Raw genomic sequence first — 27,295 nt, forward strand, 5'->3', positions numbered from 1 at the left:
CAAAAATTTAGGATTGGTCCTTAGGACGACTTTATTTTTGTGTAGTTGTATAAAAGGTTCCTGTATAGTAAACGCCTGAATCTCGCTTACTCTTCTCAGGGAAGTAATGGCGATGAGAAATGCCACCTTCCAGGTTAGGAACTGTATGTCGCAGGAGTGCATGGGTTCAAAAGGTGGACCCATAAGTCTAGTTAGGACAACATTTAGGTTCCATGAAGGAACAGGTGGTGTTCTTGGTGGTATAATTCTCCTAAGGCCCTCCATGAATGCTTTAATGACTGGTATTTTATATAGGGAAGTTGAATAGGTAGTCTGCAGGTATGCAGATATTGCTGCAAGGTGAATCTTAATGGAAGAGAAAGCTAGGTTAGATTTTTGTAAGTGAAGCAAGTAACCCACTACATATTCTGGAGTTGTGTGTAATGGTTGTATTTGATTAATATGGCAGTAGCAAACAAACCTCTTCCATTTACTTGCATAGCAGTGCCTGGTGGATGGCCTTCTTGCTTGTTTTATGACTTCCATACATTCTTGGGTAAGTTGTAAGTGCCCGAATTCTAGGATTTCAGGAGCCAGATTGCTAGATTCAGCGATGCTGGATCTGGGTGTCTGATCTTTTGGTTGTGCTGTGTCAACAGATCTGGCCTGTTGGGCAATTTGATGCAGGGTACCACTGATAGGTCTAGCAGCGTTGTGTACCAGGGTTGCCTTGCCCAAGTTGGTGCTATCAATATGAGTTTGAGTTTGCTTTGACTGAGTTTGTTTACCAGGTAAGGAAGGAGAGGGAGAGGAGGAAAAGCGTAAGCAAATATCCCTGACCAGTTCATCCATAGGGCATTGCCTTGGGATTGTTTGTGTGGGTACCTGGATGCGAAGTTTTGGCATTTTGCGTTCTCCCTTGTCGCAAACAAGTCTATCTGAGGTGTTCCCCAGAGTTTGAAATAAGTGTTCAGAATTTGGGGGTGAATTTCCCATTCGTGGACCTGTTGGTGATCTCGAGAGAGATTGTCTGCGAGTTGATTTTGTATCCCTGGTATAAACTGTGCAATTAGGCGAATTTGGTTGTGAATTGCCCAATGCCAAATTTTTTGTGCTAGCAGGCTTAACTGCGTGGAGTGCGTCCCTCCCTGCTTGTTTAGATAATACATTGTTGTCATGTTGTCTGTTTTGACGAGAATGTATTTGTGAACTATTATTGGTTGGAAAGCTTTTAGTGCTTGAAAAACTGCTAGAAGTTCTAGGTGATTGATATGCAGTTTTGTTTGATGTACGTTCCATTGTCCTTGTATGCTGTGTTGATCGAGGTGTGCTCCCCACCCTGTCATGGAAGCATCTGTTGTTATTACGTATTGTGGCACTGGGTCTTGGAAAGGCCGCCCCTTGTTTAAATTTATGTTGTTCCACCACAGAAGCGAGAGGTAAGTTTGGCGGTCTATTAACACCAGATCTAGAAGGTGACCCTGTGCTTGAGACCACTGTGATGCTAGGCATTGTTGTAAGGGCCTCATGTGCAGTCTTGCGTTTGGGACAATGGCTATGCATGATGACATCATGCCTAGGAGTTGTAATACCATCTTTGCCTGTATTTTTTGTGTTGGATACATGCGTTGTATGATGGTGTTGAAATTTTGAATTCTTTGTGGACTTGGAGTGGCTACTCCCTTTGATGTGTCTATTATGGCTCCCAGGTATTGTTGTACCTTGCGTGGCCGAATTTTGGATTTTGTGAAATTGACGGTGAACCCGAGTTTGAAGAGGGTTTGTATGATCTGATTTGTGTGATTTGAGCACTGTATGAACGAATGGGCCTTGATTAGCCAGTCGTCCAAATATGGGAACACATGTATTTGCTGCCTTCTTATGTGTGCAGCGACTACCGCTAGACATTTGGTAAAGACTCTTGGTGCGGTTGTTAATCCGAAAGGCAGTACCTTGAATTGGTAATGTATTCCTTTGAATACAAACCTTAGGTATTTCCTGTGCGATGGGTGTATTGGTATATGGAAATAAGCATCCTTGAGGTCTAAAGTTGCCATGTAATCGTGTAGTTTTAGCAATGGCAATACTTCTTGTAGTGTGACCATGTGGAAGTGGTCTGATTTGATGAAAGTGTTCACTACTCTGAGGTCTAGGATTGGTCTCAGCGTTTTGTCCTTCTTTGGTATCAGAAAGTACAGTGAGTAAACTCCTGTGTTTATTTGTGTGTTTGGCACTAATTCGATTGCATTCTTTTGCAATAGTGCCTGCACTTCTATCTCCAGGAGATTGGAATGGTGTGTCGTTAAATTTTGTGCTTTTGGTGGTATGTTTGGAGGGAATTGTAGAAATTCTATGCAATAACCATGTTGGATAATTGCTAGAACCCAAGTGTCTGTAGTGATTTCCTCCCATGCTTTGTAATAATGACCTATTCTTCCCCCCACTGGTGTTGTGTGGAGGGGGTGAGTGACATGTGAGTCATTGTTTAGTAGTAGGGGTTTTGGGGCTTTGAAATCTCCCTCTATTTCTAGGGAATTGCCCTCCTCTATATTGTCCCCGAAAACCTCCTCTATACTGTCCCTGGTAAGTGGACGGTGTTGCTTGTGAGGTGCTGGCTTGTGTGCTTTGACCCCGAAACCCCCCTCGAAAGGGCGTTTTACGGAATGTGCTGTAATTCCCTCTGCTCTGCGGGGAGTAGAGTGCGCCCATGGCTTTGGCAGTGTCCGTATCTTTTTTGAGTTTCTCAATCGCTGTGTCCACTTGTGGACCGAACAGTTCTTTTTCATTAAAAGGCATATTGAGAACTGCTTGTTGAATCTCTGGTTTAAATCCAGACGTTCGGAGCCATGCATGCCGTCTGATAGTTACAGATGTATTAATTGTCCGTGCAGCTGTATCTGCAGCGTCCATGGAGGAACGTATCTGGTTGTTGGAGATGGTCTGTCCCTCCTCAACCACTTGTTTCGCCCTATTTTGGAAGTCCTTGGGCAGATGTTCAATGAGATGTTGCATCTCGTCCCAGTGGGCTCTGTCATAGCGCGCAAGTAGTGCCTGGGAGTTCGCGATGCGCCACTGGTTTGCAGCTTGTGCTGCGACTCTTTTACCAGCTGCATCGAACTTGCGGCTTTCTTTATCTGGGGGTGGTGCATCTCCAGATGTGTGAGAGTTGGCCCTTTTCCTAGCTGCTCCTACAACAACAGAGTCTGGTGGCAGCTGTGTAGTGATGAAAGCCGGGTCCGTAGGAGGCGGCTTATACTTCTTTTCCACCCTTGGTGTGATTGCCCTACTTTTGACCGGCTCCTTAAATATGTCTTTTGCGTGCCGGAGCATACCAGGGAGCATAGGCAGGCTTTGGTAGGAGCTGTGGGTGGAGGAGAGTGTGTTGAACAAGAAATCATCCTCGACCTGTTCTGAGTGGAGGCTTACGTTATGAAATTGTGCTGCTCTAGCCACCACCTGAGAGTACGCGGTGCTGTCTTCTGGTGGAGATGGCTTTGTAGGGTAGGCCTCCGGGCTGTTATCTGACACTGGGGCGTCGTATAGGTCCCATGCGTCCTGATCTTGGTCACCCTGGCTCATGGTGGTGTGAGCTGGGGAGTGAGATGGAGTTTGTGCTGGTGAAACGTTAATCACGGGCGGAGGAGAGGGTGGTGGTGTAATTCTTTTAACCACTTTTGGTTGTGGTGCTTGTTCCGTCTGGAACTCCAACCTTCTCTTTCTCCTAATGGGGGGAAGGGTGCTTATTTTTCCTGTCCCCTGCTGAATGAAGATACGCTTTTGCGTATGGCCCACATCAGTTGCTTGTAGCTCTTCCTCAAACCTATGCTTTTGCATTTGGGAGGTTAGCGAGTGCTCTTCTGTATAAGAGCCTGAAGCTGGGTCGCTTGCAGTTTGTTTCGGCGTCGAAACTTTGTCTGCGTGTTTTTTCGGCTCCGAGGTGACTTTTTTCCTTTTCGGGGCCGAAACCTCTCGGCGTCGATCTGTTTCGGTGCCGCTGTCTCGGCGTCGAGCCGTGTCCACACCGGCATCTCGGTGTCGAGGCTTGTCTCCAGCACTTTCTCGGTCCCGAGAAGGCTGCGTGCCGGTGTCTCGACCGGAGTCGGACGATCTCGGCACTGTTTTGGCCTTTTTCGGTGCCGACGGTCGGTCACCGAATTTATGGGTGGAGCCATGGCCTGGTGGCAGTGGCGTCCCCTGGGCCTTGTAAATGTTTCTTTGTGTGGTTTTCGACGTCTTACTCACGGTTTGTGTGTCGTCGAATCCTTCGGAGTCTGAGTCTTGGATCGAGAAGGTACCTTCTTCTTCCTGTTCCTCGAACTCCCGTTGGGCTGTCGGTGCGGACGCCATCTGCAGTCTTCTGGCTCGACGGTCTCGGAGTGTTTTTCGGGACCGGAACGCACGACAGGCCTCGCAGGTGTCTTCGCTGTGCTCAGGTGACAGGCACAGGTTGCAGACCAAGTGTTGGTCTGTGTAGGGGTATTTATTGTGGCATTTGGGGCAGAAACGAAACGGGGTCCGTTCCATCGGCGTTGTTCAGCACGCGGTTGGGCCGACCAGGCCCCGACGGAGGATCGAAAAACTACCCCGAAGGGCACCGGAGCTCTTCGATCTTCGATGCGGTGTGAAATCTAAGTACGCCGATCCCGAACGCAACAATCCCGACGGAAAATCTTCCGAAATTAGCTAATTTTTCGTTACGAAACTCGGAGCGACAGGAACACGTCCGAACCCGATGGCGGAAAAAAAACAATCGAAGATGGAGTCGACGCCCATGCGCAATGGAGACAAAAGGAGGAGTCACTCGGTCCCGTGACTCGAAAGACTTCTTCGAAGAAAAACAACTTGTAACACTCCGGCCCAACACCAGATGGCGAGCTATTGCAGAACATGCGTATCTACAGCGACAGATGCCATCGAACAGATACGTTACAGGTGATGGGAGTCGTATCGACGCCACATTCAGACATCTGTAACGGACTCTACCAAAACTAGCGCGGGGCGAGGCAGCAGGATTTAACACTAGACAAAATGTTCATTCAATAAAGACAGTTTTTTTCTATTTTTTCTATTGTGCAACTAAAGATATGAGCTTCGTTCTTGCAAATAGGTGCAGTGATTTCCCAGGAGGCTCAGGCGAGATGCAACTCTTGTGTTTTTGAAGATGCACTTGCTCCTCAGATGCAAAACGCAAACTTTTTTATGTCAGCCCAAAGCAGAGTTTTTGCCATAAAAAAAAAAAAAAAACAGACATTTAATAGCTGGGACCAGCCTAGAAATTTAGTGTGAAGGACTGCCTGGGTAACATACAATTTGTAAGCATATCAGTCTAAACCAGTGGTCTTAAAACGTTTTAATGTGGCCCCCCTCAGATTTTTTCACAATTATTTGATAAAAATGCCAATGTTCAAATATGTCTAAACTCATTTAAACATTGCAGTTAAGTACAGTTACCTTTTTAAAAATGCAATAACATGTTTCTGCTTAAACTAAAGCACTGTTGTCTTTATAATGCTTTTTTTGGGCAGAGCCTGGTGCCCACCCCCCAGTTTGAAGACTCCTGGTCTATACAGTTTTTCCTTGTGTGATGGTGGTGCAGACTGTTCCCCTTACCAGACACCCAAAAGCTACAGCTGTGAACATCCACCATTTTGTTGCATTTCCCACCACTGAATAAAAGACTTTAGGAAAAATCAAACACTCTCTACATTCATAAAAAAAATACCTTGCATGCATCAAATATACACCTATTACATTTAAATGGAAGTGCTATTTATTCACCCTTTCCCAGTCTAAATGAATTCCAAAATAAACAAGTTTAACCCCAGAGGAGGAAGAATAGAAGGAAACCTTTTTCAAGGCACTTCACAGGGTTGTCAAGCAACCGCCCAAATTGTTTTCCTAGGCGCTTAGCATTGGGACCAACCAGATCCCCAATCCACCCAAATGTTGTCAGGCAAAAGAACAGAGGGATGGGGAGATGACTCGATTCATTCTCAATGACACAAGGAAGAAGTAGGGATTAGAACCTCAGTCTTCAGACTCCCGGCCTCGACACCAAACTTCTTACAAGCTTTGGTCAAACGACAAGGCTGTCCCCGAAGAGAGAGAAAACTTTACGGTGAGGCAGAAAAGAAGAGCATTCCTGGGCACTATTAAGAAGCAAATACAAGATTACTGAAACTAAAAAATATTTACAAAAGAACATTATTAATCTGTACTGCAAGATGTCTGTAGTGCTGAAGACACGGACGTTCTGTCCTGGGGAAGTGAGACATCGGAATGATGGGAGCTGGAAGAGCGATTTGGTAAATGAGTTACGAGCATTCGACTGGAGATGACGAAGGTAAGCCAATGTCACCATCTCCAAGTGCTGTGGGAGTGATTTCCTTGCAAATGGAGTTTTCAGGGGGAGGAGCAGGCTTTCCTTGCAAGGCCCTACAGTGCCCCCTTGACCAAGTCCTCTTTACGCGTGGTCCTATAACTATGCGCATGCTTTGGTGCACGATGCTGCTACTATGGGACATTGTGACGGGCTTAGCACTACAAAGTCTGCCCAATAGCAGGTGACCTTTTTAACTCGAGTGCTTCACCCATTCGCTCTTAGAAGTTCATGCCTAATAAATCGCGTGTTTACTACGTCAAGTGGATTCCCTACATTCTTTTGCAGTCTGTCATTGCAGTAGGAAGCTGATTGTGATCTGTTGCCGCGTGTCTCAGCTGTGATACCAGCTTATTTAAGATTGTTTTACCTTTGTATCACTGTACATCTTCCTTCCTCTGCTGCAGGCAGCTCATGAACATTTCCCTTTCATGGCCATCATCACATGTGGCCAGGCAGGGGATCACACGTGGCCGGGTCGGGGAACACACGTGGCCGGGCAGGGGAACACACGTGGCCGGGCAGGGGAACACACGTGGCCGGGCAGGGGAACACACGTGGCCGGGCAGGGGAACACACGTGGCCGGGCAGGGGAACACACGTGGCCGGGCAGGGGAACACACGTGGCCGGGCAGGGGAACACACGTGGCCGGGCAGGGGAACACACGTGGCCGGGCAGGGGAACACACGTGGCCGGGCAGGGGAACACACGTGGCCGGGCAGGCAGCAGAGCTATCCAAACTAAGTACAAGTGATGCTTTCAAAGAGGCGTTTTTCCTGGGATATCTAATCTTGTGCTCTGACTCTCTGGTGGGGCTCTGCTAGGTGCCCTTGGGTTTAAGTGATTGCTGAGCCTGCTGCAGGATACCTTGTGTCATAAAGTTACTTATCTTCGGTAACATCGTATCTGGTAGAGACTATATCTAGCAGCAGATTCCTTACCTTTGAATTCTCCCCAGACAACATACTGGATCAGGAAGATTTTTCAGTACCCCTGTGCACCTGAATGTGGCGTCAATCAGCTCCGAGACCAGCGTTGGACGCCGGAAGGGACATTGTGGTATACATATACACGTCACTTCCTTTCTTTCCGAGCCAGAACTTGCACAGATCCGGAGAAGAGCTACCCCTCTGTCAGTTTTTGACTGAACTTTTTAAACATTTTTAAATGTAATCTCATGGGGCAGGAGTACATTTCCTTATTGTGGCTGCCACTTTGCTAATTGTGGCGTGGGTTCTGGAAACAATCGTCAACATGACTGCTAACAAAGGTAAATATTGGATAAAGAGATGGCTTAGCTTAGAACCTCATGGACGTCTGTTGCATATATTTACTATGGGATTTTCGTAAAGTCTCCATACATTGCAGGGGCCGGCTGGGGCACTTGCTCTCTGATGAGGAAGCCTCCTCCAAGGAAAGGCATTGGTCTCCTTCGCATTTATTTTATTTATTTAGGGTGCTGCAGTTCTAAACATACTCTGCACCAAAAATTATCTTTCCAAGGATTTTATATCATATAGAACCGCTTGTCTACCTCCCTAGCCTGTGACCTCTAGAAGTGCCCACTAGTGACATCAGGGTTCAGGCTCACTTTTCTTGAGGGTTCCTCCTCCGAGCCTCCAGACATGTAGTGTTCTGCCTCATACAGGGCTCAGGGTCAGAGATACATAAGTGTTTGTTTCTTGGCTGATGGTGCCAAACACTGCCCTTGCCCTCTGATCCTGTAGAAGTCACAATCTGACCAGGAATTGAATTCAAAAGACTTGACTTAAACCCTTCAGTTTGCTGACTAGAATATCACCAGGCTTGGAAGGACCTTCTGTGCTACAGATGGTTGGCGATGAGGACCTTCAACACAGAGGCTTTGGGAGGAGTTTCTCTGAAATATACAATCCTCATTTAAGAGAATGCTCCAACGTGGGTCCCTTGACTTTGGAGACCCCCTCTTTTATGTGCGAGTGTCCATTCACTGCAGCTTAATTAAAGGCCTCAAGGCTTATATCGACAAACAGATGAAAAGAGGCTTCTTTAGAATCAACAAGATCCTAAGTGAATACAAACCCTGTGCTTGTCAAACCACTGGAAATGGTTTCTGCATTTGGGACATAACTTTAAACTGATTTTCTACCTTCATCTAAGCTCTAAAAATACTTGGAAACATCAAATTGGGAAAAAATGGCGTATGTCCTCTTCAAGCTCCTGACTTGATAAAATGGCCCTTGAAAATGGTGGTCCTGCAATAAAAGTTCAACTCTGTTTCCCACTGCTTGTTGCAATAATTATTACAGTGGCGCGGATTTTGGTGGAACAGCGGGGAAAAAAAAATACAATCTGGAGATGGTGCAGTGTGGGCTTCAACTAAACCTCCACGGAGAATCATTTCATACAAGCCTAGACCGGTGCTCCTAAGATATTATCTTGCTGAGACCAAACATTCCATGGCTGATCAACGCACAGTACATGTGAATCTCTGATTCACATGTACGATGAAGCACTATGATGTGCAGAACAAGAAGTGCAGACCTTGTGCATGAACCGTAGGCTCTGGCATCCTACTGGTAAAAAAAAAGAAGTCCAAATTTTCTTCAAAGCCTATGAAATTAAGGCTTAGTTCTGTGAACATGAAGTGTCTACTGAATGTGATGACGGGTACAGGATAGGAAATATGTGTGTGAGAAGTCAGATATGATTAATTCAAGTGGAAGAAAGAGAGGTACCAGGCACAGAAAGTAATGATTCTTCACAGGTTGCGCCTTATTGTAGCTGCTCCATGAAACCTGAAGCTGGAGTGCTGCATGTGTACGCAGGCGACATGATCAACAGCAGAACCAGGAGAATTTGTCTCAACCAGAACCTCTGAAAGTTCAATATGGCACAAAATAACTGAGGGCTTGATTACGATCTTGGTAGACGGGGTTACTCCATCGCCAACATGACATATCTCGTCTGTCGTATTACGGTTCTATTATATGCTAGGGAAATTGTAATACAGCAGACTGAATATCCAAATATCCGAAACACTTGTGACTGAGTATTCCATCTGCCAAGATCGTTATCAGGCCCTAAGTCGGGGGTCTTCAAACTGGGTGGCGCTCCCCCCTAAGAGGACCCCATATGATCCCAAGGGTGCCAGGCTCTGCCCAAGAGAGGCATCACGCTGATAACAGAGCTTTGTTTTAAACTGAAAGAAAATTATCAGCAGTAAGCCCCTCTGTAATGGGCCACCACTAACACCTTTTGTTATTTATATCGAAACATAGAGTGTGTGTCAAAAGGGAAGAACTCCAAATACTCCTCAAAACCCCCAACCGACGCCCAATTCTAATCACCACGCTGTGAATACTTTTACATGTTAGTAAGACCGGCCTCACAAGAATAGTATGTTTGGCATTGTGTATTTGATTGCATTTTTTTAAAACAGTAACCAAACTTAACTGCAATGTTTTAATACATCTAGACAAAGTTTGAAGACCACTGCCCTCAGTCAAACCTCCTGTATGACAAAACTTCTGATCCCCGGGGTTGGGAATGAGCAGGACGCTTTGACCTACTACTCAAGTCCCCAGGAAGTGTGGGTTTCATTTGATGTAACAACATCTCTCCTCCGGCAGAGACGTTCTTTCCTCCCCGGAGTGAATTTTCACATCAAGCCCTCTCACCTTCAGGCTCTCTGGCTGGGCCGGGCTGGGGCAGCCGAACAGTTCTCTCCGCAACAGATTCCCATCATACTCCAGGAAGGTGAGGTAGAGGTTCCGGAAGAGCTCCACATGCTTGTTCTTAACATGCAGTTTACTAGGCGAGTTCCAGTGGATGACCTAAGGAGGGAAGAGCATCACAAGTGTATTAGGAGGCTGAGAAGAGTTGTGGGTGAGAACTGTATGTGAGGATGCTGTTATAGATGGGGGGCCGGGCTACTAGGTCGTGACTGAGGTGCGCTGGAAAAAAGCTTTAAAGCACTCTGCTATAGCTCTAAGGCTCTTTCCACCCAAGGTCCTCATTACCTTCAGCTAATGGTGAAACCCAATGTGCTCACTAGAAAGTTGAGGCCAGCTGAAGCCGCACGGTATCCCGAAATTCAAAAAGGCCAGAGCAGGAGGCAGTTCTTTTGCTCTCCTAGCTCCGAAAGCCCCTAGCTCCCTGCCTGTGGAATTTCAGCAAGCCCTATCCAAACGCCTATTCAGGAAAAGTTACAGACATAACTTTTTGGTTTAGAGTGAGCTTTTTCATCAGACTGGGTAACCCCTCGTCTACTGTGTCAGTACCCTAGCGCTGGGACACTCCGCAAAGAGTAGCTATGCGCTTTACAAATCACATTATTATTACCAGTGATCTGTGAAAGGCTCCCAGTTATCCCACAGGTGTCACATCTTGAAATCACTGTCCTGAGGACAAATCATCCCAACATGAGCCCCCCCCCACCCGAGTCCCTGCACTCACTTTTAGAACATGTGTTCACAAGAGGCCGGGCCCTGCACTAGCCTGGAGGTCACACAACTACAAGACACCAGACCCCTACACTCACCTTCAGAGCATGTGTTCACAAGAGGCCGGGCCCTGCACTAGCCTTGAGGTCACACAACTACAAGACACCAGACCCCTACACTCACCTTCAGAGCATGTGTTCACAAGAGGCCGGGGCCTGCACTAGCCTTGAGGTCACACAACTACAAGACACCAGACCCCTACACTCACCTTCAGAGCATGTGTTCACGAGATGCCACGTGCTGCACTAGCATTGAGGTCACACAACTACAAGACACCAGACCCCTACACTCACCTTCAGAGCATGTGTTCACAAAAGGCCGGGCCCTGCACTAGCCTTGAGGTCACACAACTACAAGACACCAGACCCCTACACTCACCTTCAGAGCATGTGTTCACAAGAGGCCGGGCCCTGCACTAGCCTTGAGGTCACACAACTACAAGACACCAGACCCCTACACTCACCTTCAGAGCATGTGTTCACAAGAGGCCGGGGCCTGCACTAGCCTTGAGGTCACACAACTACAAGACACCAGACCCCTACACTCACCTTCAGAGCATGTGTTCACGAGATGCCACGTGCTGCACTAGCATTGAGGTCACACAACTACAAGACACCAGACCCCTACACTCACCTTCAGAGCATGTGTTCACAAGAGGCCGGGCCCTGCACTAGCCTTGAGGTCACACAACTACAAGACATCAGACCCTTACACTCACCTTCAGAGCATGTGTTCACGAGAGTCCAGACTCTGCACTAGCCTTGAGGTTACATGATTACAAGACATCAGACCCCTGCCCTTATCTTCTGAGCATGTGTTTACGAGGGGCCTAGCACTTGAGGTTTTGGTGTAATCCGTTTGTCAGACCACCTTAGACTCCCCGTCCAGTCATGCCGATTTACAGAAGACCAAGATCCCACCCCCCACTTAACTTCAGGTCATGTGATAACGATAACTCAGAACTCTAAATTGAGGTTTAGGCAAAACAGAGTTGTTAGAAACCCTCCTTTTGCCTTCAGGTCTAAATCTGGAGCGGTCACACTACAGACTCACCTTGAGGTCCGACACCTCGGTGTAGCAGATCTCCGAGCGCGTGTGGTCCGACAGCTGAACATTCCAGTAACATGGGAGTTGATAGACCAAGGATGGCATCTGCTTGATGACTGCATTGAAGATGTCCTGAAAAAGAACAGGGGGAGGAATCAATCAGGGGATACATCTGGGAGGAATGCAGTGAGCGAGGCAGACGCAGGCAGGGGCAAGGACAGACAGGTGCTTCAAGGCACACGGACAGATACAGCCACCCTGAGAAGGCCCTGTAAACCAGCAAAGTGCTGCTCTACAAGGATTCTAGAGGTCAAGGGTGGAACCTCTGTCTCTATGAGATGAAAGGGGCGCTCCCATGGAGGTGGAAGGGACTTAGAAAAGAACAAACGTAGCATCAGGAGGGAGTCTTTTCAGCAGAGAGCATCGCTTCGGGTAATTTGTCTAAGCTTGATCCATGTGGCTTCCATACCTATGCCCTACCGAGTGATGCATGACTACACCAGCAACAGCAAAATTAAATTAGTAGCAAATAAATACTATTAATAAATTAAGCAGTCAGCTTTGGCACTTCACATGACAGGAACACAAGAGGGTCGAACAATATTTACATAACTATAGGACTCAAAGGGCATTACATGTGCTTTCAGAAATGTATTTGACTTCCACTTCACACACTTGCAGTTCATCTGTCTCAGTGTATACATTTGAAAAAATATTTCAAGGGTCTGCCCAGGGCCTATGTGCCCTGCTTTCTAAAAGATGTCCACCAGTGTCCTTTAGATACCAAGAAAGTGATGGATGCAGTGTCTGAGGTTATCTCAGCTTTTTTGCCTACTGTGACACTCCAGAAACAGAACAGTCATATGCAAATCATTCCCGGTCCAGCTGCAGGAGGAACAGTGGAGCTCGAAGTGCCACACCAGAGCCCCAGGCCTGCTTCAGCGTTGGGCCTGATGATTGAGGTGTAGCTGGAGTCAACGGTACAGTGAATACAGGACCCACATCTGGGCCCTGTATCCACTCCACAATGGGGTGAAGCCATTGCACGTAAGACATTTCACTTGGACAAACAGTGATGGGTAGAATGCTTGACTTAACATATACCCTGTGCTTCATAAGAGTCCCCTCTTTCTTGCGGACCAAAAATATTCTAAACATGGACATAAAATAAGCAGACAATTTTAAAAGGAGTTAAGAGTAATCTTGGTCTTAATGTAATCAGAAAATGCTTCTAATTTTACTAAATTGGTCTGGAATTACTTATTTTTGATCTAAGTGATGTGCTTGTATCAGTGACCATTAAAACACATTCTCTGAAATATCTTTGGTCAGCGCTACCACGTGACAGACACGGTTGTCTGGCAGAAACGGTGTTTCTCAGACTAGGAGATAGTTTTCCACAGCAGTGGGAGAATTTGCCTCACTGAGCACCAGTGTTCCTACACTACACACAGAGTTCAATAATGATTCTTGATATACTCATATCTGCAGCTCAAATTAACTCATAATAATACTAAAACTGTACTCATGTTTCCCGATACTAATTCTTGTTGGGTTCCGGAGTAGCGTGCTACTTGCCGAAAAGCGCTTCGACGCCTCGTCTGGGGTAGTAAGCGCTGTATATATACTATTACAATACAATATACATTGACGACGGATGTTCTGCAAAGAGTTCTGAGCAGTGTAGAGTTGCAGCATGTCTGACAAGAGACCTAACCTGCAGTGTCTTGGGTTCTTGTGAGACAGGCAGAGCGCGGGCAGACACCAAGACCATGCTTTCATGTGGCACACACATGAACTGTGGTCCACCACGATTGTGAACAGTATGTTCACTACCCTCCAGACACCGCGTGGACAGGGAGAAGCCAAGCTTCGATATGGACACACGTATGTGCCCTGCACTACTCACCTGGTCCGCCAGGGATGTAGACAACATGCTCATCAGCTCGCGCTCCGCCGTCAGCCGCCATAACTGCTCCCAACCAATGCGACGCAACTTATCCAGCAAGAGTAGGATAACGCCTGAGACGCAAACAACACAACTTCGTTTAATTTCTCTTCCTCCTTCCCAACCCTATTTCATCCACTCACTTTGTTTGTTAAACACACTCCTCATTTACTTCCACATCTTTTGCATTCACTCTCATTTTACCCACCATCTTACTGTCCCTTACCATCCATTTTTATCCCTCGGTCAGAAAGAGCCCATTTTAGTACCTGGAATGAAAGGTTATTTAAAACTATTTCTATCAATCAAACAATCAATCAATCCGACATCTATATAGCACAGCACATTACCTGTGAGGATCTTGAGGTTTTGGCCACATTTCATTTAAAATATATGAAAACATATGAAAAGATATGTAAAACCTATCACATCACCACAGAATGATTCTATATGTTTATAATTAAATCCAATACATTTTAGTTCAGACCTTCCTTTTAAACCACACCTTCTTATAAACCACCAGATTCTCTCAAGGGCTGAAACTCTGCGCAAGTAATTTACAAGGTGGAAATTAGGCCTTTAGTGAAAAACCTTTCCAACTTGACACCATCTATACTGAAGATTGCATTTCTATTTCAACCTGTCTGCCCAGTACTAAGAGCAGGTTTTCGCGATTATAGTCCTGCATCTATTTCTTTCTTCAGTCAAGGAGTGGGAAGGAGACCGACCTGGAATGGGTTGGGGCGCTCAGTAAGTGGTTCTAGGGAATCAGAAAATGGGAGACACTCAATAGCCATGGCTGGGGCGTGTGTTGGACCGAAAACAGTTGATCAGCTTATATGAGAAAAACAACCTTTTCTGGGCTAACTTGGATACGCTCAAAGCTAGAAAGAGTGGGGTCTCCTGCCAAAGATGTCTTTTGGTCAAGTAAAGTTTCAAGGCAAATCCATCACCTTTCTCTTTGTCCCTTGTCGTACCAAGACTGCGGCCCCAAGACTGCGGCGCGCGCGATCTGGGAGGACTGAACCCTTCACTTCTAGAAACGCACAAAGGGCCTGATTTAGAGTCTGGGAGAGAGGGTCACTCCGTGACAAACGTGACGGTATCCTGTCGGTATCGTAATACGGCGGATGGGGTATCGGACACGTTTGTGATGGAGTACCCCGCCCGCCAACCTCTAAACCAGGCCCAAAGTCATTTCACTTCAGTAGGAGAAAAATCGAAGAAGAAATGTGGGCTGGCATTCTGGAATTACAAAAAAGATCCAGGAAGGAGAACGCTGGGTCTGTATATCTAACCCACAGCCTAAAAAACCATGGACTGAGCGGACACGTCACCCAAGCAGGAGGCAGCCTCCAGGAAGACCAGGACAGCCATGGGTCAGGTAGGTGTCAGCAATGCGGCCTGTGCGAAGATCTCTCGTCCTTTACTGTCCCCAACCCAGACTCAACAGCTCATCACAGCATATTGTAAAGTGGAAATGACGTGTTCTGCTATCTTACGATTCACAACACTAAGTGGGAGCATGACCATCACTCTAAAACAAGAGCTCCAGCTGTTGATGGAAAATGTAACTGCTTTCCAACGCGTGGAGCTCTTCTGACAACACAATACTTTTCAACCACTGTCATTTAACAGCTAAAGGTTTTTTTTTTTTTTTTTTTTTACTCAGACCTCTACATAATTTTTAGGCCAGATTACGAGTGGCTCAGTTCATTCTGACTCGTTCACAAACTCCGGTTTACGCACAGTCGGGAATTACGAGTTTGGTTTTATTTAACACATCCAACAACTCAACATTCATCAAATTCCAGCAGGTCAAACCTGCCAAAATGCCACGGTGGAGAAGTATATAGTATTTACCGTGTCATGTGGATTTTGGTGCATTAAACAGCAAAATCTACAAGTAATTCCCCAGAAACTTCTAGTAAGTGAACACCTGATGAATAATGTACCCCTTGGTATCATTATTTGCGAACTCTGATAATTAGCAGCTATACTTGTAATCAGGCTTTTAGTTTTTATTGCTAAAATGTTAACGTTTTTGGATTTTTCACCAAACTTTGCTTTCTTGATGTAGCCTAGAACAAATGCAAAACCCACCACAATTTCTTTCAGAGGTCTCTCACAACCCTGTATTTTCAGCAGATTTAAGGACAGTCCTTCTTCAGAGATATTGATGGACCACACATTGTTCTCAGTCCCTCTGGGACAAGGCATGCACAGAGACTGTTCCAGAGCTGTCCAGAATGATGAAACATGTCACCCAGGTGACCTCGCTTTCAAGAAACACCACCCTTAGCGCTTAGTTGGGTTTCAGCGCTACACAAATCATATCAAGTAATATACCCTAGCTGGTGAGAGATGGAATCTGTTTGCTGAAGTATTTCACACTCTGTGCTTCTAGGCGCTCTGGCGGTCTGAGGCACTGAATAAACCTCTCCGGTTAGGATCAGAACCCTTTGCGGCACTGGTTCTTTGTGGCACGGTTGCTGGAGGGATGGGTTAAACAGGATATGGAGAGAGACAGCTAAGGCACAGAACAGGAGTCCCAAAGACCTGATAGAGGCTGGAGGGCTGGTTAAAGGGGGCAGGTTAATGACAGCACTATCAGAGCTTTCATAACGATGATAAGAATTATTACTGCTTGACTAGTTACCTGTGTTGAACCCGCGGCCCAGCGCCGGCCACGGCTTGTGGTTCTTCCACAAGTTCCCCAAGTACCAGTCACTCTGGTTCTCCACCAGCCCAATCACCTGCTTATCTGAAACAAAAGAAACAAGGAGTAGATACAGGGAGATGCTGTGAATCACAGGCAGAACACAATACAAGAATCACCTAGCAGGAGGCAAAGCGGGGCGAGAAAGTAGTAGTATTTATTTCCCTACCCTGAGGAAGACCATGCGCGAAGAAAGCACGTTTTTATTAATGAAAGTGAGCTGGGGGTGTGGGGCTCCATGACCTCCAAAGTGAGGGATGCAGACTGGAGTGTGGTTGATGGATGATAAATCAATCCAATGCTCAGTACTTCAGTTCTAAGCTTGTAGCCTTGGCTTCCCTCAGTTAAATCAACAGGGCTAACACACCTGCAAAGAATGCTTTGTAAAAAGAAAGCCCAGGTCTTCAGGCATCTGATATCCTTTGAACCACTGGTCGCAGAAGGAGATGCTAGGTTTTGAACATAAACAAATAAGACAAAAATGTTTTCCCTTGGAAGCAACAACAAATAAAAGGAATTGCTACTAGGAAAGGGGATCCTCCCACTGGCTTTACCTACGTTTGCTCTCTCGCTGGGGTTAACTCCTTAGTCTACAAATGCATAAGGCAGATGGCTTTTGGCTTACTGCAGCCCAGCCAATCGCACATCAGCAGTGAATGTCATGACCTCTTCAAAGCTGGAACGCTGTGATACAAGGAACTAGGGGCCATATGTACAAATTTTAGGGACTGCAATTTCCTAATTGTGAATGTGTACAAATCGCAATTGGAAAATCTCTATTCCTAATGTCTGAAACCGATTGAGTTTCATTTTACAATTCCTAATGGGGTCGCAATCAACCTAACTTGTGAATATTAATGAGGCAGGTCACAATTTCTGATACATTAGGAATCGCGCCCACCAAAGTGACGGTGTCCTGCTGAGGTTAGCAGACCACCATCTCCGTGATTGGTTTTTAATAAAGCAATTTTTTTTTTTTTTTTTTTTTTAATGCAGCCAGTTTTCCTTAAAGGAAAATGAGATGCATTTCAAAAACATAAATGAAATGTTTGAGTTTCATTTTTAAGTGGAGCTCACAAGCGCTCTGACGTGTTGTAATTTATCAGTGGGCTTTTAACCACACCCACCCCACGCCCATCACTATCACTCGTTTATGGGCTTGCCTTTCAAAAATCCTTTGTCATCATTGGTAAATGCTTTATGTTTGTCCCTCCTTGGGGCAGTTTTCTTACCGCCTTGCAAGACTGCCTCTGTTACATGGATAATTGCACGTTTGCCGATATGTTTGACTGAGAGCGAACTTCTTTTTCCTTTTGTATCTCTCCTTTGCACTTATGCTCAGGGCGGCTGTGGAGCTCTGAATCAGCTCACTTATGTCAACTGTTTTACTTTTCATTTTCAATTTATGTGGCAAGAAAAGTCCAGTTAGGAATTTATAATGCTAATAGCTTCAACTCGAACAAACGCGAGACCCACTGCATTGCAAATGCTTGTTTTAAGAGCAGGCAGTGGTCCCTTGGAAGGGGAAGGGGGTCTCCTGGGGGCCTCTTCCCATTTGCAAATGTTTACCGCCACCCATGAGGTTCAGGTAAAAAATTTGATGTTTTGTACCCTAATTTAGTCACAAAACATTCATGCATACCACTGCAAATTGGTATTAGGAAGGGATGGCCTAAACACGCCCCTTCCTTTCAAACACTGATTCGCAAATTTAAATTGCTAATTCAATAACACGCTACAGAAACACAATTTGGCACATGTAAATCTGAAAAACCTTTTCTGTGGTTGCTTCAGACACTGTTGGTCTATAAGCTTCTGATAAATTTAAATTCATTTTTTAGGTCTGGCTTAACAGCTCAGCTGCCTGCTTGCTATATTGTTTCCAATTCCACTCTTCTACATGACATGCGAGCTACTGTGTGCAGCTCCCTCTACATGCTAAGATGCCAGCAGCCGTGTGACCTCCTATTTACCTGCTCGGCACGTGAGCTACAGTGGGCCGACCCCTGCGCATGGCATGACGTCAGCTGCTGTGTGGTCTGTTCCTCTTTACGTGCATGGTACGAGAGCTTCTATGGACTACTCCGGAAGCATAACATGCCACCTGGCATGTGCTGTGTTCTGATTTACGTGCATGCCATGTGAGCTACGTGGGCCTCTCCCACTGCATGGCATGACAACAGATTCCATGTGGATCCTTCCTCTTTACGTGCCTGTCACGTCAGCTGCTTCCAGAGCATGGCATGACATCAGCTGCTGTGTGAGCCTTTCCTCTTTACTTGAGGATAAAAGCTGGAATGAGGCCCTCTCTCTGCCTGGGGTATGAGATATTTTGGTTGCTCTCGCTATATATGGGATGGCATGGGCTGCAATGGGGCACCGTGAGGCACCCCATGATGCATGGCATGATGTGGCTGCAGTAGGGCACCTCATGGTACATGGGATGACGTAGGCTGTAATGAGGCACCTTATAATGTATAGCATGATGAGGGCTGCAATGGGGCACCTCATGGTCCATAGGGAGACCAGGGCTGCAGTGGAGCATCTCATGGTGCATGGGTTGCAGTGAGGCATCTCATGATTGACTGCTCCAGCAGCATAAAATGTCACCAAGCATGTGTTGCATTGGCTGCATTGGGGCACCTTATTATGTATGGCAGGATTAGGGCTGCAGTGGGTCCCCTCAAGGTGCATGGGGTGACCAGGGCTGCAATGGAGCACATCATGGTGTGACCAGGAGGTCCATAGAGCACCTCAATGTGTATGAAGTGAAGTAGGCTGCAATGCAACACATCAGGGAGCATGGAGTGACCAGAGCTGTAATGGAACACCTCATGGTGTATGGGGTGACCAGAGCTGCAATGGAGCTCCTCATGGTGCATGGGGTGACCAGAGTTGCAATGCAGCACCTCATGGTGCGACCAGGGCTGCAATGCAGCACCCCATGGTGCATGGGGTGACCAGTGGAGCACCTCATGGTGCATGGGGTGATGTAGGCTGCAATGGAGAAACTCATGGTGTGTGGGGCGACCAGGGCTGCAATCTAGTACCTTAAGGTGCATGGGGTGACCAGGGCTGCAGTGGAGTACCTCAAGGCTGGAACTCTATGATACAAGGAACTAGGGCCATATGTACACATTTTAGGGATTGTAGGCTGCAATGTAGCGCTTCATGGTGCATAGGGTGACCAGGGCTGCACTGGAGCACCTCATAGTGCATGGGGTGATGTGGTCTGCAATGGAGCACTGCATGGTCCATGGGGTGACCGGGCTCCAATGGTGTAACTCATAGTGCATGAGGTGACCAGGGCTGTAGTGGAGCACCTCATGGTGCATGGGTTGACCAGGGCTGTAGTGGAGCACCTCATGGTGCATGGGTTGACCAGAGCTGCAGTGGAGCACCTCATGGTGCATGGGTTGACCAGAGCTGCAGTGGAGCACCTCAGTGCATGAGGTGACCAGGGCTGCAGTGGAGCACCTCATGGTGCATGGGTTAACGAGGGTTGCAGTGGAGCACCTCAGTGCATGGGTTAACGAGGGTTGCAGTGGAGCACCTCAGTGCATGGGTTGACCAGGGCTGTAGTGGAGCACCTCATGGTGCATGGGTTGACCAGGGCTGCAGTGGAGCACCTCATGGTGCATGGGTTAACGAGGGTTGCAGTGGAGCACCTCAGTGCATGGGTTGACCAGGGTTGCAGTGGAGCACCTAATGGTGCAAGGGTGATGTAGGCTGCAGTGGAGTCTCTTCTGTACTCTGTACATGGGATGACCTGGGCTGTAATGGGGTCCCTCCCCATGCCATCTGGGTTCTTTACCTGTAAATTTTTGGAACACAGCCCAGAGTTCTGCAATGTCAGTGGCAAAGGTGATGTCTGTATCCAGGACGATGACTCTGCTGAGGTCAGAAGGCAGTGCCCTGGCCAAAGTCAGTTTCATTAGCCCATATATGCCAGAATAGTGCTTGTTGGGAATCCAGGAAACCTCGGTCTGAAAAGGAAACAGAGGAAAGACAGCGAAATGTCAAATTTAATCACAGCATCAAATTTAATCACAGCTTTTTGTTGAGCATCTGTGCTTCTAAGTGCCAACGGCATTAGTGTCAGATGCCATGCCTTATAACACCGGTGCTGGCAGCACCACAAGTGGTCTCACAGCAGCTACTAATGTGCAGCCTTGTGGGAGTAGTGCAGCCATAGGCTCATGGAAGTGCCACGTCAGGCTTCATGGAGGCTGCAAGGGACATCTGATTGCATTAGCAAATGTGGTAGTACGAAAGAACCATATGCTCCATATTACTGAAGAAGCGCGTGTCCCACGTCAAAGAAAAGACACATGCATTATATCCAGGTGTGGCTGATCTGCTAAATTCGGGCCTCTCCTACCTTCAAGTCCTCTGCGTTGTAGAAGCTGATAGATAGCGATGGGACCATCCAAGACTGGAAGAGCGTTTGGAGGATTTCGTGAGCAACACTGTCTGTGATCAGGTGGAAGTGCAGAGGGTTCTTTCTGCAGAGAAGAAGCAGGAAAGTAAATCTTGGTGAACACCAAAGCCATGTTGGTTTAATGCCGAACCTTGACCAGGATGGGAGAGCATAGGGTCCAAGGCAATGAATGGTAGAGAAGGAGCAAGTTTACTGGCCTCCACCTAGCACAGTGCTCCCCAAGCTATGCAGAGGAACATCCCCTCCTCTCTGGAGCCAACTTGAACAATCAGACTAAATAAAACAGCTACTCATTTACGCACTGATCTGTTCTAAGCGCTAACAACCATCTACCATGCACGAGCTTGAAAACAACAAAGAGGCGATGGGGGTTGGGTGCGATGAGACATAAGGGACAAAGCGGTAACTGCATAAACTAGGAGGCATAGAAAAGGAACCCTAGAAAGACAGCATGGCTGAGGCACCAGGCGATTTTCATCCGAGCATGGGCCACTGCTACACTGGCATCGAGGGTCTCAAAGATCCTTGGCAGAGTATCCAACACCAGCTGGTCTGAAAGTGGACCCCTCGAGCTACAATCCAGCACTGAAGATTATCCAAACATGAGAAGAAAGCAATTCCTTAAAACACAAATCGAAGTTACGGCACAGAAACAGAGTCCTCAGGAATCTGTTTACCACATGACAGACTGGTATGCCTTATGCCTCTGGCAGATCTTCATGCCACCTGCAAAGGGCCTGTCCTGCCTATCCTCTACGCATGAGTACCAACACCAGTGGTAACTCACTGGTCATCGCGTCTCACTAGAGTACACTTTCTTCACCAGCATGTTTTACCTTGAGTCACTTGGCCATTTCCAGCGCTAGTTCACAGCGCTAGCCTCAGACTAACCATGAGCAGCTCGTCTCCGAACCCTCAGTGTGGACCAGGACTGGATAACATCCGTCTTTGATCTACATATCAAGTCACAGTGCCCAATAAACCCATCAGATCTGAGTGGCATGCCTCCCTTGGTGATGTTGCAGTGCTCAGGAATCTGTTAACCTTGAAGATATTTTCCCATGGCTTCTCACATAAGACTAAAGGCATTAATGTCCCCACAGCAGAGATGAGGTCCAAAGGCCTACTGGTGCAAGCCTCGTCCTTCCCTTGGACGGTCTCCATTAGGTAGCTATAGGTAGAACCTAGTTCTATAGAAAGAGCATTTTTGTTTTGCCTATGAAACTTTGCCACCGCTTGACAAATCTTCCCAAAATTTTCAAAACTTATACTTTGCTTAGTACAGCTTCTCTCCTGAACGTTTTGGGGTGATCTGTGAAGTAGGGGCCGAGAAAAAGGGGGGGGGGGGGGGTCCTAAAACGTGCTTTAGCCATTCATTTTTCCATAGGACCTTTAGACCACCTAAAGCCCGAACCACTAAATGGAATTACACCAAATTTGGCACGAAGCTGGATTCTGTTCCACAGATCACACTTTTGTGATTTGTGGCGCATCCGTTCAGTAGTTTTAAAGGAATTTAAAGCCAACTAATATAGATACATAGGGACGCGGAACCTCCGCAGATCAAACTGTCCCTGTGCTGATATCTGATAGGCTCAGAACACTCCAGCAGAGAAGTTTTGGCAGCCATCTTGGGAATCTGCTTCAGCCGAGTCCCAGAAAAAAAAAGAAAAAAAAAGGGGGGGGGGGGGCCAAGGTAGAGTCACCCTGACCCCTCAGCCCTGGTGCTGGGGTCTCGTAGGGTCCCCGCCAGGGCAAAAAGCATTATAAAAAATAAAAAAAAACAGCATTGGAAACATTTGCGGATTGTTCAGTGGATATATTTTTGATGTTAAAAATAAAAAAAAAAAAAAAAACTGTCTCCCACGTTTTTTTTTTTTTTTTCCCCCTGTGTACCTCTACCCCCCCAGGGCAAATGTTTAAAAACAAACAAAGGGAGTCCCTATGGGACCCCTGCGCCCTGGGGACCACCACCTCCCCGGGGCCATTTTCTTATTGGAGGGGGGCCACGCAGACCAGCCTCAGAGCCACTGATGGCCCTGGGGTCCTCCACAACCCCAGGGCTGGCTCCTGCTATGTTCCGGGGTGCCCACAACGGGGGCATAGCTGGTTTCTGTGGCTTGGCCAAGCCACAGCAAACACTCTGCTGTTTGATAGCGGGACCTTTAAAGCAGGCCGGCTGTCAAACATCAGAGCTTTTCAAAGGCCATGCGCAGGTGGTTGGATGAACTTAATGAAAATTAGTATACATTTAAAAAAACATAGAAATTCACAGAAAAAAAAATAATCAAAGGATGTTATAGTTAGGAAATAGAATACAAACAAAACCTGGATATTCACTGAATAAACACCAAAGGTTACAAGGACGTTATAGTTAGGCACTCATTTTAAACGTACAAAACCTTAGAATATTGCCAGTTAGTTATCTCAACTAACTATAACTCGTGCCCTAAGGTAACTATAACTTATGTTCTGCCATGCGCAGTTTTCGTCAAACGTTTTACTGCAAATAATACATGATGTAATCAATGATGTCATACTGCCATAATTTGTGTGCAATTACCAGTGAATGGCAAGGGCGCAAGTTATAGTTACCTTAGTCATAGTTAATTGCGATTACTAACTATAACTTGCAAATTTCTAAGGTTTTGTACGTTTGAAATGTGAGCCTAACTATAACGTCCCTCATTTAGTACCCTACCTTCAGGGACCTCCCATACGGGAACACAACAAACCCCAACCGACAGGATATCTTTTTTTAAAAATCTAATCTTTTATTGAAGTGAATACTCGATTAAAAAAATTAGTATAAGTTAAACAAAAAGTAAACAAATTATAAAGCCAATGCGTTCCGCCTTCACGCCTCCCACTGTTCAGAAATAAGTTTATTGTGCTGGTCATCATGTAAAAATTTAATCTGGTGAGTTGTTTTTAGCCTCCAATTATGAAACAAATCCCTACCAAAAAGAATGTGCCTAATATTCACTCACTCTCATACCTCTAACCACTGGTGAACTTCTCCTCGCTAAGTACCTTTATTTGATCTAGATTTAAGTAGACAGCAGTGCCTTCCAAGGAGGGGTTCACCCCCCAGAAGAACCACTGAACCACTAAAGGGGAATCTGCCCAAGAATTAAAAGTTCCCACTGCCAGCGAGGCAGAGGCAACCCCCAGGCATCAATTCTCAGGGCCTGATTTGGAGTTTGGGGGACGGGTTACTCCGTCACAAACAAGATGGACATCCCGTCCGCCGTATTACAATCTCCGTAGGCTAGAATGGGTTCATAATACGACAGAAGGGACATCAGTCACGTTTGCAAAAGAGTAACCTCATCCGCAAAACTCAAAATCAGGCCCTTAGGTTTGTAGCACCAATAATCTGTCATTTATCTGGGAAATCCCTGATGGCAACCCTAACTCAGGGTTTTGTAAATTAAGGAACACATAAGGCATTCAATTCCAGAGGATGGGAAACAAAATCCGCAGATTTCATGATTCGAGCCAAGGTTTACAAAGAGCTGCCAATTCCATGCAGGGCCTGAAACATGAAATAGGAATTGAAAGAATGACCATAAACAGCCTCGACACGAGCATCCATCCCAGTAACCCAAAGCGTCACCTAAAGCGTGAACCCACAGGCACCTCCTGTCGGTTCATGGAGCTTTTCAACAAATGCAGCATCAGAACCAGGTAAGAATTTTCAACCTCACCCCTCTGGAAACAATAAGAGCTTTCACAACACAAGCTGAATTCAGACCATCAGGAGAGCCAATGAGGGTTGTATGAGGTACAGACAATCTGCAGGGCCACTGAGATACACCTACTCCACAAATAACTTAGAGGACCAACAAGAGTGATGCGCTCCTTGGAACTTCTAGAAGTCCAATGAGAGACGTACAATCCAAAGTCCACCTGGAGGGCCAACATCAGCAGTTCCATTCCACAGACCACCTAAAGGTCCATCTCGAGCCATCGACTCCAAGGATGCTGTGCAGGGCAAAGAAAGCTGTAGGCTCTATGGACTAGCTAGAGGTCCATCCAGAGCCACTCACTCCACCGACCATCTGAGGTTCTGCTAACAGCAGTCCTAACCACAAACCAACTGAAGGCCTATCAAGACCATCAACTGAAAGCAACATCAAAGTATCTACAATTACAGTACACCATTATGCTCCCTTCAGTGTGCAGAGATAGGCAGGAACAAAAGCACACACTATTGCAGCCCAAGCACTTCCACCCCTCACACAGATCACCCCTACATGCATCAGACAGATCACCCCTAAACCGATCCCCCACATTCCGCAATACAAAATCAAAGTGACTACTTCTGGAAAGATCTTGTTACCTGTGAAAGAGGATGGATTTCACAAGTGTGACTACGTCCCGGCTGGTATTGTGTCCCGCACAAACAATTGCCACATGGATAAGCTGTGGGAGAAAAAACACAGAAAAATCTACGCAAGGTGTCCACATAAAGCCAACAAATGTGATGTTAAAATGTAAGGTGGGCTTTTAGGTGTTTTCAGCAGAGTGCAAACCTGTGGCAGGGGTGGCACATGCACGTTCACGATGCACCTGAAGGGGGCAGCGACAAGACATCATGGTACTGATCTGCGGTCTTTAGTTCATGTGCGCCTACAGTAGAAATGGGTCTGGCTTGGGGGTCTTGTCCGACTGGAGGGTGTGCAGCCCTCATGTTCTGCTTCCTACAACAATGGTATTGGACGTGCCGGGTCTGTAGACCTTAGGGTTCCAGGACGCCAACTAGAAGTAACCAGGGGTGGCACTGCCCTTGCTTGCATACCTTTTGGTGGCCACTAGATTTTGAGGTTGCATGTCAGTCCATGGCACTTTGCTGTAGATGTGTACTCCCTTCTAGCACTGATACACACGCGAGGTAATCTGCTTTGGGAACACTCATAATGGTGAAATTCACTGATATAGGTACACGTTTGGTGGCCCTATCCATGTGGGATGGCTGCAAGGGGTCCTGGACCCTATTCCCCCATTACCAGTTTATCGAGTTTACAGATGACCAGTCATGAGGGAGGGTAGGCAAAGTAAGTGCACTTCATAACACCGTTGAGGGTTCTTTACTATGGTTTACTAGAAGTGGTGCACGTGGTAATGGAGTAGAGACGTTTGATAATATTTGTGATTTGAAGTTTATTTTGGTCCGCACAGAGAACTTGTGTATTTCTGAGGTCCTGAGGAAGCCGATAATGACAAGGGCCCGAAACGCGGCGATCTTGCACGTGGAGGAGCCCATTCATTTAAAAACGAGAGGTGATGTAATGTGGTCAAGGCATTTAAAGAAGCTACTCGAGAGACTGTTCCTCAGCAAACTCCCTCGCTCACGCATGGACTGCCTCCCTGTGGACTCGGTTGTGAAATAATAGTTGTACCACCGCTGTTTGGAAATTGTTGACAGAGACAAGAATTCACTTAGTGTTTGTTTTGTTGAAATTATGTTGATTAATTTTGTCTTTTTCATTGTATATATGTGTATAAAATTGCATCTAAAAAGCTGATAAAGTATGAATTAACTATTGCACGATGCCCTTTGTTTTGTTTAATTTTTTTTATTAATGTTACATCAATCTATGATGGGGGGATGTTTGAAGTATTAGAACTGATAGGGGAGAAACGTTCCCAATAAAAAAGTGGAACTCTTTTGGGATATTTTTTATCTTTATCTAAGCATGTTTGTCCCCGTGCTCAGGGCAGTATACCCGATGGCCCTCGCTTCAGGGGTCATGAAGGCAGGCAGCAGGAACAGAAAGAGCTGGAAGAGCACTGCTGACTTTTCCTTAGTTACCTCAGACTGTGAGGTCCTGGGAACCCACCAAAGACAACTGTGTGACAGTCTCCAGAGATACTGAATCATATAAGTTGCCTTCCATGACAGCATGTACTGCTAAACATGTCCTTGAGACCTTCCCGTGTAAGGCACTTTCTTTAATCTAATTATGTTGCCACAAACGAGAATGCAGAGCAGGTTGCATCACCCCTGGACACAGCAAGTGACATGGTGGCCAAGCAAAAACATACTATGTCACACAGCATCACACACCAAACTTGCTACCACAAATGATGGACTGCACAGTATACGAAATCATGCATGCTCCCCTACACAGCAGGCGAGATTGTACAGACCAGTCAACAATGAAAGGCCACCTGCACACGTCATCACACATGGCCTAGCACACAACAGGGGACCCCTCCTCCCCAGACACACACAAACACACACACACACACACACACACCATGGGTCTGTGTGAGCTAGCAGGGCAGATA

General features: G+C 46.5%; 1 protein-coding gene across 6 annotated transcripts in view; it reads right to left on the reverse strand.

Moving 5' to 3' along the window:
• LARGE2 (LARGE xylosyl- and glucuronyltransferase 2) overlaps positions 1-27,295 on the reverse strand; it is a 207,194-nt gene that overhangs the window by 38,334 nt on the left and 141,565 nt on the right. For all 6 annotated transcript variants that reach the window (XR_011201291.1, XM_069221741.1, XM_069221740.1 and 3 more), the window contains 7 exons: positions 25,344-25,426; positions 20,939-21,062; positions 20,372-20,543; positions 16,498-16,602; positions 13,800-13,912; positions 11,897-12,022; positions 10,019-10,174 (listed from right to left, as the gene is read on the reverse strand). Coding sequence is in view for 5 of the 6 variants with exons in the window: in XM_069221741.1 (XP_069077842.1) it covers positions 10,019-10,174; positions 11,897-12,022; positions 13,800-13,912; positions 16,498-16,602; positions 20,372-20,543; positions 20,939-21,062; positions 25,344-25,426 (879 nt within the window). In the remaining variant the exon portion in view is untranslated. The remainder of the gene's footprint in view (positions 1-10,018; positions 10,175-11,896; positions 12,023-13,799; positions 13,913-16,497; positions 16,603-20,371; positions 20,544-20,938; positions 21,063-25,343; positions 25,427-27,295) is intronic.

Source organism: Pleurodeles waltl, chromosome 3_1 (assembly GCF_031143425.1).
Source record: "Pleurodeles waltl isolate 20211129_DDA chromosome 3_1, aPleWal1.hap1.20221129, whole genome shotgun sequence".
In the NCBI taxonomy this organism is placed as follows: domain Eukaryota; kingdom Metazoa; phylum Chordata; class Amphibia; order Caudata; family Salamandridae; genus Pleurodeles; species Pleurodeles waltl.